The sequence below is a fragment of the Lonchura striata genome, chromosome 13 (genome assembly GCF_046129695.1).
Source record: "Lonchura striata isolate bLonStr1 chromosome 13, bLonStr1.mat, whole genome shotgun sequence".
In the NCBI taxonomy this organism is placed as follows: Eukaryota; Metazoa; Chordata; class Aves; order Passeriformes; family Estrildidae; genus Lonchura; species Lonchura striata.
In genome coordinates, this window is record NC_134615.1 from 9,998,960 (window position 1) to 10,019,181 (window position 20,222).

At 42.7% G+C, this 20,222-nt stretch overlaps 2 protein-coding genes across 2 annotated transcripts; one reads left to right on the plus strand and one right to left on the minus strand.

Moving 5' to 3' along the window:
• The first annotated feature begins 789 nt into the window (after positions 1–789).
• Positions 790–7,285, plus strand: CDCA8 (cell division cycle associated 8). Its single transcript, XM_021540345.2, has 10 exons — positions 790–976; positions 1,236–1,364; positions 2,321–2,361; positions 2,711–2,771; positions 3,414–3,481; positions 4,162–4,229; positions 4,872–4,910; positions 5,963–6,095; positions 6,313–6,399; positions 7,128–7,285. The coding sequence occupies exons 1-10, from the start codon at positions 817–819 to the stop codon at positions 7,173–7,175; spliced, it is 834 nt and encodes a 277-aa protein (XP_021396020.1). The 5' UTR covers positions 790–816; the 3' UTR covers positions 7,176–7,285.
• A 712-nt stretch (positions 7,286–7,997) lies between these two features.
• Positions 7,998–19,100, minus strand: DNAJA2 (DnaJ heat shock protein family (Hsp40) member A2). The gene is made up of 9 exons (XM_021540332.2): positions 18,924–19,100; positions 16,182–16,241; positions 15,030–15,250; positions 13,645–13,725; positions 13,190–13,323; positions 11,803–11,999; positions 10,375–10,519; positions 10,073–10,200; positions 7,998–9,613 (listed from the first exon to the last, which is right to left on the minus strand). Exons 1-9 carry the CDS (start codon positions 18,999–19,001, stop codon positions 9,425–9,427), a joined length of 1,233 nt encoding a protein of 410 aa, XP_021396007.1. The 5' UTR covers positions 19,002–19,100; the 3' UTR covers positions 7,998–9,424.
• Between the last annotated feature and the right edge of the window lie 1,122 nt (positions 19,101–20,222).

Consider the following 20,222-nt stretch of genomic DNA (forward strand, 5'->3'; position numbering starts at 1 on the left):
CAGCAATTCACGTGTGTCCAGCTCCTGCCAGGGCGTAAGGATCATTAAATCGTACAGTCATGGAATGTTGAGGGGTTGGAATGGACCTTAAAGGTCAGCTTGTAATTATTGTCTCTTCAGACTTTAAATAAATTTCCTAAGTGCACACGTAACAGTACTTTCCAGACTAGTCACCAACTAATTCTTATACCCTGTGTTACGCAGATCAATCTACTTGAACAGGAGTGCTCAGCGAGCCTCTGCTGGGTAACAGCACTGCTGATCTGCTTAAAATACAGGGCAGGCAAAGCAAACCTTTTCATGAAAGCCATCAGGTTCCCAGGTTTTCTCCCGCAGCCCCGGGCACACCTCTGCCCGCATGCCGAGCACAGGGCCGCGCACTCTCACCGAGCACATCTTTCCTTTTCATCCCCCCCGCCTGGGCACGGACAGCTCCCACACGTTGCTCAAGGCTTTATCCAGCCTGGCCTTGAGCACTGCCAGGGTTGTGGCATCCACAACCTCCCTGGAGCCCAGTGTCTTACCACCCTCAGAGTAAATAATTCCTCTCGATTATCTAACCTCAGTTTCCCCCCTTTCAATCTGTACCCGTTCCTCCTCGTCCTGTCACAGGTGGCAGCGCCTGAGGCACCTCCGAGACGGGGCAGTCCCACCCCGCTCCCCTCAGGCGTTCGCGCCATTCAGGCAGAGCCCGGGACCGCGGGCTCGGCTCTTCGTCCCTCGTCCCCCGTCCCCCGTCCCCCGTCCCCCGCCCCGGGGCGTGTCCGGCCGGCCCCGCTCCGGCGGCTGCGGGCAGGGCAGGCGCGGCTGTCGGCCATGGCCCCGGGGAAGGGCCCGTGCCGGCGGCGCAGCAGCGACTCGGGCGTGGAGCCGGACCGCGGGGCGCTGCCCCGGGACAGGGAGCAGCGCACCGCGCTCTCCCAGAAGAAGAGGGACCAGCGCATCGCGCTCTTCCTCAGCGACTTCGACCAGCAGGGTAGGGCCGGGGCTGCCCGGGCTGGGAGGGAACGGCGGCCCGGGCCGGCAGCGCCCCGGCCGGGGTCGCGCCCTCGGGCAGGGCCGCTGCCCCGCGCCCCAGGTTGGCGGCTGATGGAGGCTCCAGGCGCTCCGACTCCCCGCTCCATTTCTGCGGATAAATAATCGCTGTTTTAACTTTCTTTATAGCGCGGTCTTGCAGTGCTTATACTTGGAAACATGTAACACGCACGGCAATAAAAGCGCGTTTTGTTTTAAAGCCAAGGAGCACATCCAGGAGATGAAGAAAGAGCTGGATTCGCTTTTGCAGACAGCGGAGAAGGCGTTTGCCGTGGAGCTGCTGACGATGCCGGCTGCCGTCAGGAAGATGAAAAGGAAAGATGTGCTCGGTGAGAGTGCGCGGCCCTGTGCTCGGCATGCGGGCAGAGGTGTGCCCGGGGCTGCGGGAGAAAACCTGGGAACCTGATGGCTTTCATGAAAAAGTTTGCTTTGCCTGCCCTGTATTTTAAGCAGATCAGCAGTGCTGTTACCCAGCAGAGGCTCGCTGAGCACTCCTGTTCAAGTAGATTGATCTGTGTAACACAGGGTATAGAATTAGTTGGTGACTAGTCTGGAAAGTACTGTTACGTGTGCACTTAGGTAATCTTACTTAAAGTCTGAAGAGACAAGAAATAATTACAAAACCAGTGTTTTCTGTGTGTAAAACCAACCATTTTTGTTCATCTGAATCTGTTCATCCTTAGCCACTGAGATTACTTTCTCTTTGTCAGTTTGAACTCTCCTGAGCCATTCTAATCTAATCATATACCTGTGATGATAAGCAAACAAGTTTAATTTTAACTCCCATTGATGCAGAAGTTTAAGATGTGTACGCTCAGCATCAGATGTATATTCTGGTGAGAACTGATGTATCTGGAATCTACCTTGCAGCTGGAAATTGTAGGGGCCATACAGAGATCAAACCTGAACTTCTTGAAGAACTTGAGTTTACTGTAAGCCTGATTATGTATTTTGGTGTCCTTCTGGAGAATCTCCTGCCTAAGACCATTAGCTGTCTGCAGTGCAATGTGTGCATGTGGTGGTTCTTTGAATGTGGGGGATACTCTGTGACTACACTCAAGATTCTTTCAAGGATTAAACACTGAAATGGCCTCAGATTTTCATTGTTGTTTTGTAGGAGTGACTGTCCTACAAGACTGGAATCTTGTTCAAATGTAACACATATGCTGACCTAAGGATACTGTAATCCTGAACTACTAGTTTGGCTTCTGAGCCCATAAGAATCTGAAGATAAAAGTTATGCCAGTAATAGTGTCTAAATAAGTTATCATTTCTTGAGTTACAGATTTGCAAGGACGGGAGGAAGTGGCTCTTGCTGCTGCAGTGGTAAGTGTGTGTTTTCAAATCTTATCATATTTTACTGAATAGATTTCTTCTCTCCCTGCTGTAAATACTTCAGACAAATTATTTTGTTTGGCTGTGTGTTTAAATAGAAGATGATAGGAAAAGACTAGGCAGCCAGCCACGGTGCAGTTATGCACATTACCTAAAGTTTTAGGGTCACCTGCTGGCAGAAACTCAGATGTTTCCAAAAAAAACCAACTGATGTTTAGCCAGTCCCACTTTCTGTCAGTTGCTTTCATGCCCTTTTAGTTCACTGCCTTTTGTAATATAATATGCATCTACTAGGAAAAATCTGACGACCTTCCCTTGTTGGATAAACATTTTTTTTTAGACTGACTGCTCTGTAGAAGACATACCAAATCCCAAACTGGTGAGGACCAACAGCAAAAAAGGCAGGTCAACTCATTAACATATATCCTGTGATTCTTGCTTTCTTTTTTTTTTTTTTTTTGTTAACTGGTTTGAACTGAGTATTTGTAAAATGAATGTTAAGCCTGAAGAATACAAGAGTGAAAAGTGCATAACAGACCCCCTAGCATTCAGTGTGGAGGATCATGAGCTGTGTTGCTGTAGAGGTACTTTAAAGCATGAGATAAGAGCTTCTGTCCTTTGTATTTCTCGGGGGAAATGGTGAGAAGAGACAGATTTAAGGTTTTACAGTACAGCAGGAGAGCTAGGAAAGTCACTCCTCTTTTCTTTGATTTTCCTTAATTCTGCCCATTAAGCTTTGTAAGAAAAATACCATTTTTCTTCATATCCCCAAATATCAATAAGGAGGATACTACCACTGGGGTGTAATTCTGTTTTGTCTGTGGGCTGAGGGATTATCTGGGGTCTTTTAGCTGTCCTGTGTGTCCCAGTGCCTGTGATGAACACACAGAGTTTGCTTTGGCCTGTGTCCCAAGTGAATGACATAAACAGCAGAAGGGCCAAAGCTGTCCACAGGGGAAAATAGGCTTCAAACACGAGGCTGAAGTGGTGTTTTGTGCTCTTCATGAGCTCTTTATTTTCCTTGTCTTCTAATACATTTATAGTTAAGGTAACTACAATTGTTGAATATGAAGATACCAAGCACAGTTCTGCAAAGAAAATAACTAAAAAAGTAAGTTTATTCTGTTTTTATTCAAAAAACATAAGGACTTAATCAGTTTTGAGCGGCCACAAGCCCTGCTAGATCCATGACAAGGCAGGCCAGTACTCTGCTGTCTGTTGGAAAAGTCAGTTATTTTAAATATAACATCTTTGAAATTAAGCAAGGCTAACTGTAAATTATTTTCATAATGAAATATGATGTCTGCACTTCTAATGACTAATTCACACTAGCTGGCAAGTACTGGCATAGTCATTCTCTCTTGACTTGCAAGTAAGTCTTGATGGTTTGAGGAACCATATTTTGTTGAAACTTTATTTTTTAAATCAACCTCATGTTTAATCCATGCTTTTCTATAACTGAGTAGTGTGTTCTTGTCTCTAAACCAAATCATGTGTTTTAGTTTTGCCACCTCAGTCTGTCTGGGCAGTGTAGCTCCTCAGCCAGACACTGATGTAGCAAGATGACAACAAATACAAAAAAGATTCTTCAGTAGGAATAAGTATGTTTTGTCATTATGAAACTGTTTTTACAATGTATATTTGGTATTTAATATATATAAAAGGCAGCACATGGGGATTAGCTACCCTTTTTCAACAAGAAACTTTTACAGTATTGTTTCCTGCAAATACCTATAATTTTGCTTTCAAATGCCATCTCTTTTAACTGCAGTTTTATATATAAATTTTTAGATTTCCAAAACCAGGTCACTGGTTTCACTGGCCTCTGGTTTAAGTGGCAAACTGAACTCTCATCCTAGGTAAGACTGATCTTTGATAGCTTATTTAACTCACCTGAATTTTTGAGTGCCGAACACAATTATTTTCAAATATAGTAGCTGAGATTTGAGCCCAATGGAAATACATCTGATAAGGATTCTTCCATAACCTAAGATGCACTGTGGTGATGTGAACCTGAACAAAAAAGCACCTGTAGCAGATGAAGGCATAATGGTGCACAGTTCTGAACTTAGGGGAGCAGTACAGATTCTCAAACAATACTAATGGAAGAGAGCATGTAAGGAAAGCATCTTTGGTCTGCTGGTACTACTGAATTGTTCTGTAATAAACACCTAATGTGGGTATTGCAGCCCTCCCTTGCTCAGTAACATAAATTATTATTGTGTTCTTGTACGGTTTTAGATCCCACTATGTCACGTTTACCTCAGGAGGGCTTTTTCACACTAGATCCCTGTCACGGGGCACTTCAGATTCTCCACTTCTGTCTACTTTCATCCTAGCTAAAACTTTACAGTAGAAGTAGATGAGGAGGAAATAAATAAAAATAGTAAACCAACAAAATAAAACCCTCAACAAAACACAAAGCCAGTAACTACTTTTTTTAGTGTTTACTGCTAGTGTAGCTTGCAGAAGGATGCCAAGTCTCTTTGTTTTCATTGCAGTGCCACAAATCTCAAAGCCACTCCAAATGTAGCTAAAAGGTAAGTGGTTTTCAGTATGCTTTTAATAAATAATTTTGTTCAATACCAAGACACTATATATTATTATCAGTCTAGATGTAGCAGATCTTTGTGGTCTGCCACTAAATGTGACAGCAGGGGTGCCAAACAAGTTACACCTCCTGCTTTGAGTGTGGGTGTTAACTCACATTATCATGGAGGCACAGGATTTGATGGCCTAAGTCAGTTTAAAAAAAAAAAGCATTTAGAGTATAAATGCTATTCTCACTCACTGTTTACAGACTTACATCTCAAACTTGTTCTCAGAGCCCAGCCTTGATTAAAATGTCACCAATACTTTGTTAAAAGAAAAATAAACCAATCCTCACAAACCCCTCAATGAAATACACTGATAATCAGTTATTGGCATCTTGAATAGTCAAGATTTTTAGTTAGCATCATTCTGCATACACTACACTTTTGGCAAAAGCTGAAGTGAGGGGGTGAGCAACTTAAATGGGCCCTGAAACCAGTAAGTGGTTCAGTTTCACCTTGGCCTGCTAGAAATATCAGAGGCTTGTTTCTATGCAATCACACCCAAATCTTACATTTTTAAAGTAAAATAATAACTGTCGTAAAATGAAAACTTAGGAATTCTGCATGGCATATGGCACACCCTGTGTCTCTGAGAGGGAGCAGCTTTGGTATTTATTGATATGTCCCTCTGTAGTAGACAGATACAGCACATGTCTTATCTTAAGCCCTGAGCCACGAAGTTTCCTCTTTCCAAAACGGTAAACATTCACTGCTGATATTGGAGAGTGGATATTCTTATTACTGAGTAGCCAAAATGTCATCTTGTGTCACAGGCTTACAAGGTTACTGCAGTGGCAGGGTCGTAACATTACCCAGCAGTGCCTGTAAGTGCTGCTCATGCTTAGATTTCGGTAGTCTCCTGGCAGAACTGGAAAAATTTAAACATGCCTGCCTCTCTCCTAGGTGTATTTCCTACTACTGGCATTTGCTTCATGCTTGAAAATTTCCAGCAGAGCATAGAAAGTTAACCTCTGAGTAACACTTTCTTTGTATTCTAGTGCTGGATTACAACAGACTGTCTCAAGAACTTTACCTGCAAGTGGAAGAGTTCAAGGCATGTTAAAAAGAAGTAAATCGGTACCCCAACACAAAAGTGTTCCATTTGTCAATATCCCCCTGGCTGATGGACAGGTATCTTTTTTTTTTTAAACAAACATTTTCAACTTACAGTAGTTGATCAGTGCAAATAGTCTGATAGTGATAGCTCTTGTTTTCCTCAATGAGATGCTGCTAAACAGAAGGAAAAATGGTTGCCAAAGTTTTGCAATGTACAGGGGAACACGTAAGTTTCAGAGAAGCTGGGCATGCAAGAAAAATCTTTTAACCTTATAATTGCTTCTCTTCGCAGACACTCTGTACAGCTGGTGGAGACCTCCGTAATATTGATGTGCAGCTCCTAAATCAGGATACAGTACAGCACATCCATAATCTGGTGGTAAGCTTGAACTAGGAGACTTACAGATCTGTGTATTCAGACACCTGGTCCCAGGGTTTCATGTCAGATCCTGTCATGAATGCAAATTCCAACTCTTTGGAGTTTAAGTCTAAACTGGTTGGCATCAGTTGGAGGGAGGGGAGAACTGCTGCACAAGGAGCACGTGTATAAGTAACTACACTTAAATAAGCACGTGCAGTTTGGTGACAGGCTGGAGGGGCACAAGAGCATAAACTCTTCCTTCTGCAGTGCTCTGGTGGCTGTCCTGCCATGTGAGCAAACTGCCATTCTCTTATCTCTCATTCACAAAGCTACAGCTCAGTCTTGAGTCTTCTTACAATCCATTATTCTGTCTCCCTTGCTGAGTTAAGTCAGCTGTTAGGTCTCTGCTGCAGTTGAACAGGAACTGCCTTAATGGTTGTGAAGCAAAATTAAGTGGAACAGAACTTCATAGCACATACTGCCCAACCCTCCTGAAGATGAGGGTACCTGGGCTATTGTTGGAAATCTATCCAGACATATTAACCAGTTTGCAGTTGTGCAGGTATAGAGACCAGTGCAGCTGAGCCTAGCTAAAGGTCTGGGAGCTGTTCTGTGGTTTCTGTTACGGCTCTGCCTCTGTAGGCAGACAGTGGGGAGTCAGCGCTCACTGCTTGCTTTAAGAGTAGAGACTTTTCGTCCAAGTTCTTTTGGGTTGCTTGAGCTAAAATGAATTTTCCCCCCCTCAGAGTGAGCTGACTGTACTGTGTGGAAAGGTAACACCTAAACCAAGTTAATGGAACTGTCTTGTGACCACAGAACATTGGTGACTGCTCTGGCCTGCTGCCTCCAAACTGTTGAAATCACGTCTATTATGTCTTAATAAAGCTTTATACTGCCCAGTAAATATTTTTATAAGCTTTTATATCATGTGATGTGTCTTAGAAATTCCTGTTATGCAGGATACCAAAGCAGAAGAAAATGCTACTTTTTCTTTATAAAAGGCTTAGGTTGGATTTTAACTAAGTTCACAGCAAAATGAACAGTAAGAGACTGCATGTAGGAAATAGTTTCTCTAATATCAACTCACAAACTGAAATACAAGGCACTAAATTTTTGAACAGACTTAAGACACTTTAATAACTTTAGATATGTGCTAGCATATATGAATCTAACACGGGAATAAAATTTATTTCCACTCTTGTGTGTGACATGTGCAAGATGACAGGTAAAATTAGAATTTGTTATCAGGTGCTGCTGGCAGGAGCCCAAATTAATGCCAGCTGAGGACTGAAGCAGAACTACCCTACAGTGATCAGTTCTTCCTCCACCCCTTCACTTCAGCTATCTGAAAAGTTACTGTGAATCCCTTCCTCTCTTCCCCTTCAAAACAAGAATCTGAATGGGGATTAAAGGTTTAGAGCATTACTGTTTTGCAAGGACTTACAAGCAGAAGACAGGCATTGTAATTATTTAAGCATTGCAGGTTACAAGGACTAACTCCTTTGTGACATCAGTCAGGACAAAGGATCAGCATGTAACCATGGCTTCACAAAAAAGCAACCCCAAGTGTTAATAAATGAAAATAAAAGACTCACTAGAGAAGGCCACATCATAAGTCAGTACTGAAATACAGATCAAACAGTATTTATTTTTGCTTCATTTTTAGAGTCTATAACAAGGATGTTCAGCAACATTCAAATGCCAATGCCTACCCAAGCACATTGAAATCCTTGGAGTTTGTCCCTCCAACCTCATCAATAAAGTGTCAACAACTATCAGAAAAATAACTAAACAAGTCACACTTCAGATTTGTAAAGAAAAGTAGAGCTTCAACTTTCTCACTTAAACAGGAGAGAAACTTTGCTATAGAGGCAGCTTACCAACCCAACACTGTTCATGCACAACAGTTCCTTAGTTAAGGTCACATTTTTGCTTTGCTCTGGCATTTTTGCCAATTAATAGTAAATAGAACTGCAGCTGGAGATTTTTATATCTTCATACTTAAACCAAAGTGCAAACTACTAGAAAAGTAACAAAACCATCTACATTTCTTATGTTTCCAGGTTAAACAATTCTTTTTTTAACCTGGAAACATTTCTCTAGGAAGTGAGGCTGAATCAGACCTTGAACAGAATTCAAAGGCTAAGAGAAAGACACCATTATTTCAAAATTTAATCATTCCCCATTTAAGGGGTTTGTTTTCTTTAGACTGAATTCAGATATCCTTGTGTAATCTTCACACAAAGGGGACATGGCTGCAGCCTTCCCTGTGCCCATTTAGTCATCTCTCATTTCACTAAGAGACTTGAATCTGGCACGCAATTGTTATCTCACCTTCACCTAGTCTTAAGGCAGCTTCAGCCTCCCTGTTTATAAAATATCTATCACCTACATAGTCTCTTCATACACAGACTAGTTAAAGCCACTGGAAAAGTAAGAGTTTCAAGGCAAAAGAAATATATTATACACCAACTGCTTTTATTTCATTTCAGAAACCGTTCACAAGATGGTAGAAAAAAAAACTTACAACCACTTCTAATTTAGTCTTTCATTGTTCCCAGTCAGCTCTAAACCCATTATGTGCAAAGCCCAATTACCATGCATCTAGATGATAGATACAGGCTATGAAATTCTTGATTCTACTTGTAGCAGCTTATGCAGGTGCAGCCAAATACCAAGCCTCAGGACAAATTGTACACAAACTTTACAATGTAGAATTTGAATTTAAAATATGAAACTTAAAATCTACACAAAACTGGTAAAAATCAAGCACAGATACGAGGACAAACTTAAAACCCATGTGAAAAGGAGTCTTGTCTTCCTTTCAAGTGCTTTATTCTGCTACACAGTCAAAATGAAGATGTAAGCTTGTGGTTAGTTTAAATTACACTCTGTAGATACTATAGACCAATTTAAAAGTTACACATACAGCAATAGATGTCCATTGGTTCATCTGGATTACTTATACAATCCAGCTGGATTGTTGAAAACAAGTCAGGCAAAATTTGAAAGAAAATCCTTGTGCAACTTTTTAGACAAATGTTTACTGGTGGGCACACTGTACCCCAGGTCCATGATGGCTGCTTTCTTCATCAGAACTATCATTATAAGCTTCACGTCTCTGGCCACCACCTGAACCACGAGTGGTATCAAATTCTTGAAGATCTACCTCTTCTGCATCACCAATTACATTGGGAAATTCTGGTCTAGCTGGCAGAAGATCTTCAAGTTCCTGCCCCAAAAAAAGAAATGCATTCAGTATTGCATCTAGAAGACCTAAATAAAGTGACTGGTTTCCCATAACTAAGTTTATGCTGATGAAAGCCCTGAACAGCAAAGTCATTTAGAAGTATTTGTATCAATTAGAAGACACCACTTCAAGAAAACCAACAGCTCTGCATATCATCAACCAAAAGTGCAATCAGTAAATACAGGTGCACTCCATAAACTTATCACACAGCAACAGAAAGATTCTCCTCCTGCCCTCTCTGTGTACCATCTGCACAGTGCTTAATACAGCTTCACATTTCAAGGGGTATTTCCAAGTATCACATGGCCCATAAAAAAGGTTAAAAGAACTTCACTTGTATCTGAATTTAAGCACTGAGAGTAAGCCCATGAAGTACAACATAGGCTCTTTTGTACACTCTGTCAAGCAAAACACCACATTTATGCTTGAACAACTACTTACTGAAAGCTTCTCTGGGCTAATCCAGTTATTTTCAGGAAACTGAACATCAAATTTAATATAGAGATCCCCTTTCTCGAAAGGATTGCGATACTGTGGCATTCCTTCACCTCTGACTACACGAACACAACCTGGAATTCAAAGAGAAGCACAGTAATCAGCAAAGTGCTATTGCAGAGTCATTCTCTCTCCATACAGCTCTGTTTTCCCAGCCTACGTTCAGTTAACAGAAGAACAAGGGTGGGATTAAGTGCTGAAGAATCACAAAAGCATAATCAAAGAAATCCTTCTCAGGTCAAGCCTACCTGGTTCAATTACTTTTCCAGGAGGATATTTAACCACAATCTGACGTCCATCAAGGTGCTTAAATGTGAACTGAAATCCACACAGTGCTTCAACAAGTCCAATCTTGTGTGTCATATGCAAGTCATTCACATCCCGCTGGAACATCTGGGAAACAAAGGAGATATCCTTTCTAGTACTAGAATCACAACTCCACCAGACTCATTATTGAGAGTTCATTATTATTTATCCTTCAAATTCAATATCAGAACAAAAGCCTTTCTATGAAGTGAACCTGATTCTATTAATTCAGATGCTTGGTATGTTTGTACCTGACCAAGTGTCATCTAAAATAAGCCAAGGTAAGATTCAAATGAAACCAGGCCTGTACAGCAGCCCCAACATCTTCCACATGATCAACCTATAAACAAAACTGACAACAGTTTGACACAGTTTCACCTGCACTGGAGTATATAAACCACATCTTTGTTTTTCAACTCTTGACCTACAGCAGGACTTCAATCACTTAGTCCACAGCTGTCAGAAGAGATCTTTAGGCCACATAACTCAGGATTCTTAACCAGAGTAAATCTTAAAATTTGTCCACCGGCAGACCCATGGGTCTCAAGAGAAATTTTAAGAACAAAGGCTATCTAGTTTTACTGACTAGGACAGACTGGCAGATTAGCAGTCTGTTACCTAATTAGCAGATAACCAACATTACATCCTTAATATATGACTGTAGTTTAAAGTTGTACCCCATGCTACTCTGTCACAACAGAAAACTACTCGAGTGAAACACATGAACTATTCCTTATTTCATTCTAGCTATTGGAATTAAAGAAGGAGCAGTCACCTCAACTCTGCCCCACATGAGTTTTAACAGGAGAAGATAAATTGCAGTATTTACTTCCAATGTGCAGTTTATATAGTCCAGACTACACTAAACATAAGTCTTACCGAACTAATATAAAATAATGTTTATTTTGTTAAGTGAATCAGCAACATCACTGATTTGTGTCATTTCCAGAACCACAGCAGCACACACAGAAAGTACCATCTGGGAGTTCCCTACCATGTCACAAGACATGGAAAAAAGCCACACATAGAATTCTGTATAGTGTCACGAGCAAAGCAGATTAAAGTTAACATCCTGAATGGCTCCTCACTGCATCTGCTGCACTGAAGTCAATTGGCGCTTATATGAGAAACTACCTCTTGCTGGCATTAGGAGGCACCACAAAGCTGCCTGTCCCCTGGCTAAGACCTTGCCCAGTTTTTTCTGGCTCAGGATGAAAGCTGTGTTACACATATAAATCTATTAAAAGCTATTCCCCATCTCTCCCAGAGCTGCAACTGTATCAATTACTTTAAATGAATGGTCATCCATATAACTTAAATATTAACAACTGGAATAAAAAGCATTTAAAAGATAAACTCAAAAGCATTACCTCATTCTCCTTCTCTTGGAGTAAAAGGACAATATCGCCTGGTTCCACGCCGGGAGCCTGATCTGCTTCTCCACTGAATGTAATTCTTTGCCCATGTTTCATGCCTTTATCTACATGGACTTCAAGTATTTTTACCTCTTTGATCACCTTCTTCCCTTCACATTTTTTACAGCGGTCTTTTTCATTAATTACTTCACCTAAACAGAGACAGATTTTGAGTTCAGAGATTTTGACACAGTCACATCCAATTCCTAGGAAAAACTATTTGAAAGCAAGCCGAAGAATTTCTGCAACACAAGTAGTGACTGCAATGTTGCTTTATGAATTCCTCACAAGAGGAAATCCAGGCTTCATTTACTCTAGCTGAGACACGGGGAAGGAAGAAAAATAAAAAAGTTCCCTGACTGCCTCATCTCCCAGAATATCCCCACAAGATAGTCCTAAGTAAATGCCAGGAGATCTATAGATGCTTGCATACAAAAATGGGGAAGAGAGCCTGTCACATCAGATTCACCCCTACAAAGGCAATTACTGTTTCCAGCAAACTGAAGGGTGACAATCCAAAATGGCTTCTATGTTCTGTTCTACCTCACCTTTGTTTTTCCAGTGAGCTCTTGTCTCTATACACAGTAACCAAAGAACTAGGGCACATGGACTGTAAGATTTCAGTACTAAGTGCCACGAGCAGATGCAAAGGGCTTAAAATATTAAGCTTCTCACCTTAAACCACCTTTCTGTGAAAGAAAGCATAACAATATGATGAAGTTGAAACTACAAAATATGTAGGTTAGGCATATGAACTGTTAAAGACAACATCATTTATTAAATGTTTTGACAAGTCACAAACTACAACTCTTTGTAGCTTGAGTGTTGTGACAAGTAAAATCATTCACAAGGTGATGTTATTATTCTGCCAACTGCAGAATACATAAAAAGAAATCATGTGAAGTGCTGAACTTGCTACCCCTAAACAGGCAAAGATATCATCTTAATCTGAAGAAGTTAAAAATTCAACTTTAGGTTCCCATTTTAACCTACGACTGTCCTTGGATATCAGGAGGTGCAAAAAGACAAATAGCTCCTAAAACAGCAACATCTCAGGTTTTTACTTTAACAGAAGAGTAACAGCAGTAAGTAATATTCACATCTAAGTGTTCTTAAAGGTAATCAATCCCTACTGCTTGAACTTCTAGGCTGCTTTTCAGTACATTAAACACTGTAAATGTCGCTGCTGTTCTGAGTGAAACAATTTCTCCATGCTGCCACCAGAGTGAGATGCAGCTGACTGGGTAAGGGCAGAAGTGTCCTGGATAAGTTCCTCCTGAGATTTGAGCGGGAGGCTGGGTGCAAGCAAGCACATTTAGTAACAGAACAGAGCCTGGCCTACCTTCTCCATTGCAGTCGGAGCACACGGACTGCATCTGCTGCACCATCCCCGGGGCCAGCTGCCGGATCATGATGCGCACGCCCCGGCCCCGGCAGGCGTTGCACTTCTGAACGGAGCCAGCCTTCCCTCCCTGCCTGCAGCACAAAGCACCAGTTGCATGAAAAGGAAGTTCTTAAAAAGAACCCAGAAACCCCCTCCAGCAGTAGGTTAGCATGCCTACATGCCCAAATGCACTGCCAATTACAGTTAGGTTCTCTGCTCTCCCACCCTTCCCCCACACAAAGCCCTTGAATAGTTCCAGCTCCATTAACAGCATCATTCAAGTTCAACAATTTGCTGGTCTGAAAGCAGGCTCCAGTAAGTCAAATACTGATAAAGATCTGACACAGGAGATCCTTCATTACACTGTCTGCCGACAAAGCAACCAGAGAACTCAAAAATACAAACATACTTACCCGTTACATGCACTACAAAGGACATTCTTGCTAAGTTGTAGTTTAGTTGTCTTTCCATTATAGAGATCTTCTAAAGAGACTCTATAAAATAAAGTATTTCTCCTGGGTTATCATTTAACAACTTAATTTCCCATGCAATTAAAATACTTGCCCAGGGCAAATAAAAAATTAAAAACAACCTAACTAGTTATTACTAACAAGACTAAATCTGCTATCAAAATAAGATTTTAAGCACCATTTTGGCTTCCCCAAAGAGTTACTGAAAAAAATTTCATACATATCAATATACACTTGTAAATATGAACATAGTTTAAGAGAAAAGCTGTAATTTAATCAGAATAAACCAGATAGGATTGGTTATGTTTCTCAATAGGAAACAAGGTTATCTAGAATTTTGTGCTATTATACAGTCATAATTAATTAGTAATTTTAATTCTACCGAGCAGGTGAGAAACAAGCCTCTGTAAACACTCCAAACAATTATGTTGTCTATTGCATAAACACATAAGAACACATATAGAGTACTTACTAGTGTATTGGGTTTTCTACACAAGAGAGTTTACTGGGGAGGGGTTAGCATGTCCCCAAGGCCACTTAACTTTTTAGTGTTTCTCCTAAAAGGGCTTGTTAGTGGATAGAAATTTCAACTCAGTGTATTGAGTTATACTGAGAACAGGTTGCCTGGCACCAGTATTTACAAAAAACAATAAAATCAAAGCTCATTAATAATACACCATAGAGTATTAGCTACTAAACAAGCAAGCATGTGAAGCTAAATAGACTTCACCAAGCAGTTTGCCAACCACAGGAAAGATGTTGCTTAACTGAAGTTCTTAGAAGAGACCTGCTCAGCAGGCAAAAAGCCAGCCATGACTGCAAGAAGAGATCTCTAAAATACAGATGTGATATTCAAGAACAGTTTTGAATAAATAAACAAAACCAAAACCAAAGCCACCACACACACTTTTCCATTAATTATAAGGTTCAACCATAGTTCCAGCTGGCACTGCCCTATGAATTCAAGTCTTTCCAGAGCACCTCCACAGACCAGAATCTGCCTGGTGAGTAATACTTGGCTGTTGAAGGCTTTTCCAGATTAGAACTACCAAACATAATTAAGGAGCAAAACAAAGAAAATAAAGCTAACAAAGTACATAATTCAAATAACCTGGCAAAGTATGTGGTAGTTTCTAGATTAACCAACCAAGGAAAGTAACTCCAGATGACTGGCCCCTGCTCAACATACAACATGCAGCTCTGAAGAGTAGTGTGCACACTTCAGAGGATCTCAGCTGAGAAGTGTATCAAGAACAGAAACCAGCAGTTTCTATGGTCAGGAAAGCTTCAAAGTACAAGCTACAAAGCACAAAGTTCAAGGTACTCACTTGAGTGGATGCACCATATCTTCTCCTCTTCTTCTACCATTGCGACTTCTACTCTGGCCACCCATGAAATTGAACAATCCACCACCAAAGATATGGGAGAAAATATCGTCCATGCCACTGCTTCCACTCCCTTCCCGGAGCCCCTGCTCTCCATATCTATCATACAGCTCACGTTTCTCAGGATTTGACAATACTTCATAGGCAAAGCTTATTTCTTTGAACTAGAAAAGGAAACAGAGGCAAAACAATGCATGATAATTTAGAACTTCAAGGCAGCATTTTATAAGTTTCTCTCCCTGCATGAAGACCTAGCAATTAAGGTACACAATGAAATACTTTTCCATCCTCATTTTAACATAGCAATACTTTAGATTTGGTTTTGTTACATCCTACCATAAAATAAGACATTTTACTGCAAAACTTGGTTGGCTTTGTTCTTTACTAGCATAATACAGATTTATTACAAATAAAAAAATCCAACTGAAAAAAATCCCAAGTACACAATATTGCAGAAGTCAAAAGGCAAGATACCCAACAGTTACATACTAAAAGCAAAGAATTCAAGATGCTGGGCACTTAAAATACACAAACAATTAAGTAGCTTACTGAAAGGCATATTAATATATTTAGCATCTTTTCACAGTCATCTCTGCTCACCTCTAAGCAGCCATCAAACTTCAATTTGGTTAAAGATAACCAGCTGAGTCAACTTAATTGATGATTTTTAAATTACTTTTAGCATAACAAATCTAATTCAATCTTCCCACATAAGCAATTTGTTTTATGCTGCAGCAGGTTTAAGAATCTCCACACATATGTTTTTCTATGTTGGAAAAACTTGAAAAATTAACAATCATTTTCAAATTCCTACACAGATGCCAATGCCAGCTGACATTAAGTCAGCAAATGAGAAGCAATTTTTCCCTCAGCATTACCTTCTCAACCAATTTGAGCCAACTGCTGCATTTTGTCATGAGGTACACTGGCACATTTTGACATGGGGGAGAAGTTGACCAGACAATACTCCCTTTCACAGTATTGATTAACAACTTAAACAGCAAGCCCCCAACACCTGTATTCAGTTCCTTAGGTGCTACTATAAAAGCAAGCATAAGGTATTAAAAAAAAAAAAAAAAGATGAGTCTTTCTTACTTTGTCCCCTGCATTTGGATTCTTATCAGGATGGTATTCCTTGGCCAGTTTTCTGTATGCCTAGTTGAAAGAGGTAGAAAATTATTTAAAATTGCCATTAATCAGTTCTTTTCTAAGAAACTCAAATAATGTCCCCAGAAAGAAAGAAAATCCTAATAAAGTAAAGTGGAAATATTGTAGTGTCTCAAAGTCATTCATACATTGATATGACCTAAAAAATTGTAACATTGCTACATGCATACATTAACCAGACTTGCATTCACACACAGCTGTGGCACACAATAGCTAGAACTAGTTTTCCTGCTTATCTTCATTAACTTAGAGGGAGAATCCCATTTGACTTTCATTAAAATGACTTACTTTTTAGAACCCACTCAAACCCTACACACCACAACAGTAAATTTGAACTCGTTTGTCTTTGCCCTCGACCACAGCAGTACAGCAACAACAAAATGGCTGCCTCAGCTTCCCATTCAACCCTACAACCACTCCTCACAACAATAATTTTCCTTCTTCCCTACCTGTCACTAATGGAAGAGTTCACCTCACCTTAAGCTCAGCATATGAGTTACATCTACAGAAATGTACACAGCACTGCTTTTATTTAAGTTAATTGTTGTAAATCAGTAGGAGTACAGCCAAATCCCCAGAAGGGACTTTCCAAACTGCTTTTTTTCTGACCAGCACTTTGACACTCTGGACCATCACTGGTTCTTCAGCAGCCCTTCATCTGTTCTGTTTATTCTCGAGAGAATCGAAGCAAGCAACACAGCAGGCAGAGACTTCTCCCACTGGAGCTAATGACAGTGAAAACTTCAACCCTTCCTCTACTCCACCTCAACACCCCTCAGAAGCAATCAGGGGACAGATATTAACAAGTTACATTGTATATAGTTTTTTATTTTTGAAATTGCACCTACTGAAAGAACTACAGTGATGCAACAGCAAAAAATTGAAGTATTAATTCTTGGAGAGGATTATTCAAACACTTTATTTCTGAGTAACTGAGCACCTAAACTAACTCTCTAGAAATACAATGTTAAAGAGTTTTACGCACAAAGCTTTACAGAAATCACAACTTCTCAACTAACGAATTTCCCTTTTTTATATCCATACAGTTATTTCTCATTACTGATTTTACCTTGAAACACTCTGTACACTGCATGCAACCAAGACATGATAAAGAACTAGGGAAATAAAAACAATGTTGATGTTACAAGCCTAATATTCTAAAGCACAATAAGTGTAAAAAGCAAAACTCATGCATCTTACTGGACAAATCACCCATCAGGAACAAAGTGTAATGTTCCACAGACCTGTGCATTCTATGCTATAATGGATGTTCCCCATATATTTTAAGTACTACAACCAAGATAAAAACCAAAACACCACTAACCAATAACCTAAGTAACATTATCTAATCAGGAAAAAAGGAGCTTGTAATGGTGATCTTTAAAAAGAGAAAGCCCCACCCATCTTTTCCGAGAGCAACTCTTACAATTAGCCATGGCCCTAAAAGAAGACATCACTATTGTATCTGAACCAAATCCATAATCAAAGTCTACACTGGGAATATATATAACTTCAGTAAAAGTTAATTTAGCCACTGTAAAAGCCTGTTCTCTCAGCCCCTTGAGACCAAGATTTATTTTCAGTTTTTCTATACTGCTATACATGTTAAAATAGCAGATTTCAATGGACCAATGAAACCTCTCAATGACAATAAGATATACAGGAACTCCTTGGTGTTGCAGACAGTTGGAAAATTTACATTCCATGATTAGTCTAATATGTGGTAATTAATACTGGGTGGTGCAGGCTATCCCAGCAGAAAACTGCTCTGATTTGCATTCTTAGAGGACACACATAGCTTTAAGCGAACTTTGTAATAAAATAAAATATTCTGGTGGACAGTGCTGTATACGAAACACAACCTTCTCACTGCCTGCCCTCCATCTCCAGCACAATTTCAACACTGCAATTGCCTATCCCTGCACAAATTAGGCTGCCGCGTGCATGACGGGTAAGGCGCAGTTGTTGGTGCCAGCACCACCCACCCGCGGAAGCCTCTGCTAGTGAACCGTCTGGTTCATTCTCCTCCCTCACGTGTAAACGGTCATTAAGGCCTCCACACACAAAAAAAAAAAAAAAAGAAAAAAAAAAAAAGAAAAAAAAAAGAAAAAAAAAAAAAAAAGAAAAAAAAGGTGCTTTCTACATTGCAAGATTGCTATAGCGATGACCCGGCTCCAAGTTTTCACATCCCCTCTTTGTTTACCTCGCCTTGCCGCTTTCGGCCTGGGAGGAAGCGCATCTATGAGCGAAACCGAGTCCTCCCAAGGCCTGCACGTGGAGCAGACAATGGCACCGGCGAGGATCGACCCGCAGGGATTCCCAGCCCCAAAAAGCCCCGGCGGCCGCGCACGGCGCGGTGCCGCGGGGGCGGGACGAGCCGCGTCCCGCCCGCGCCCGGAGCCCACGCGGGACGCGCCGGGACAGGAGGCAGCGAGCGCGGCCGGGCCCCGCCGCCGCCTCCTCCGCCGGGCCCGTGCCCTGCCCGCGGCCTCCTCCGGCCGCTCGGCCCCGGGCGCGGCCTACCGGGCACCGCGCCGCAGCCTCGGCCCCGCCGCCCGCGGGCCGCCCCCGCGCCCCGTTCGGCCCCGCTGCCCTCGCCGCCCGCCCGCGGGGCCCTGCCCGGCCGGGCCCACCTCCCCCCGCCGCCCGGCCTCCGCCCCTCCGCCGCACCTTCTTGAGTTCATTGTCGGAGGCGCCGGGCGGCACGCCCAGGATGTCGTAGAGCTTCGTGTCGGCCACGTTGGCCATGGCGGGGCGGCGGCGGGACCGAGCGGGGCCGGGCGGGCCGAGGGCGGCGCGGGCAGGGCCGAGACCGGCGGCAGGACACGGACACGGACCGGCCGCGACGTCACCGCGCACGCGCTGCGTCACCGCGCCGCGCCGCGCGAGGCGCGCGGCCCCGCCCCCGCGGCGCCGCTGACCCAGTTCCGGCGCGGCGCGGCAGGGGGCGCTGCCGGGCGGGAGCGGGGCGGGAGCGCCGTCCTCCGCCCCCCGCCTGTCCCTGCGCAGGGTCTGCGGGCCTGCGGAAACCTCTGGCATCGTCCGGTCCAAGCATGACTGAACCCTTCCATGTCAACCAGACTGAGTGCCCGTCCAGTCTTTTCTTAAACACCCCCGGGGACGGTGACTCCAACACCTCCCTGGGCAGCACGTTCCAATATCTAACCACTCCTTCTGTGAAAAAATTACTACCTTATGTCCAACCTGACCGTCTCTCAGTGCAGCTTAAGACTATTCTCTCATCCTGTCACTTACTGCCTGGGAAAAGAGCCCGAGCCCCACCTAGCTGCACCCTCCTTTCAGCGAGTTGTTGAGTGTTAAGTTCACTCCCGAGCTTCCTTTCTCCAGGCTGAGCCCCCCAGCTCCCTCAGCTGCTCCCCATCAGACCTGTACCCCAGATTCTTCCCCAGCTCCATTTTCTCTTCTCTGGACTCGCTTCAGCTCCTCAATGTCCTTCCAGAATCGAGTGGCCCAGACCTGGACACAACCCTTGAGGTTTGGCCTCACCAGTGCCCAGTGCGCTGGGACAATCCCTGTCCTGCTCCTGCTGGCCACACTATTCCTGATACAGGCCAGGGGCCATTGGCATTCCTGGCCACCTGGGCACAGCTGGCTCACGGTCATCCTTTGTTGACAAGCACCTCCAGGTCCTTTTACACCAAACACTCCCCAGCCACTCTGCCCCAGCCTGGAGTGCTGCAAACTATTATTGTGGCCAAAGGGTGGGACTGGCACTTGGTCTTGTTGAGCCTGAAATGCCAACACTTGTTTGTGGCCTGGAATTTTGAACGTGAAACACCACTGTCTGTGCACCCATGTCCCCCAGGACCCCAGCTCCTGCCTCCCCAAGCCTGTCACGGAGGTGCATGGGGCACCCACACACCAAGCTGCTACCTGCCCTCAGGCACTAGTGGGTGTTCCTTCAGGGACATATTGCTTAGTGGTTAGAAATAGCACTGGTACCCATCT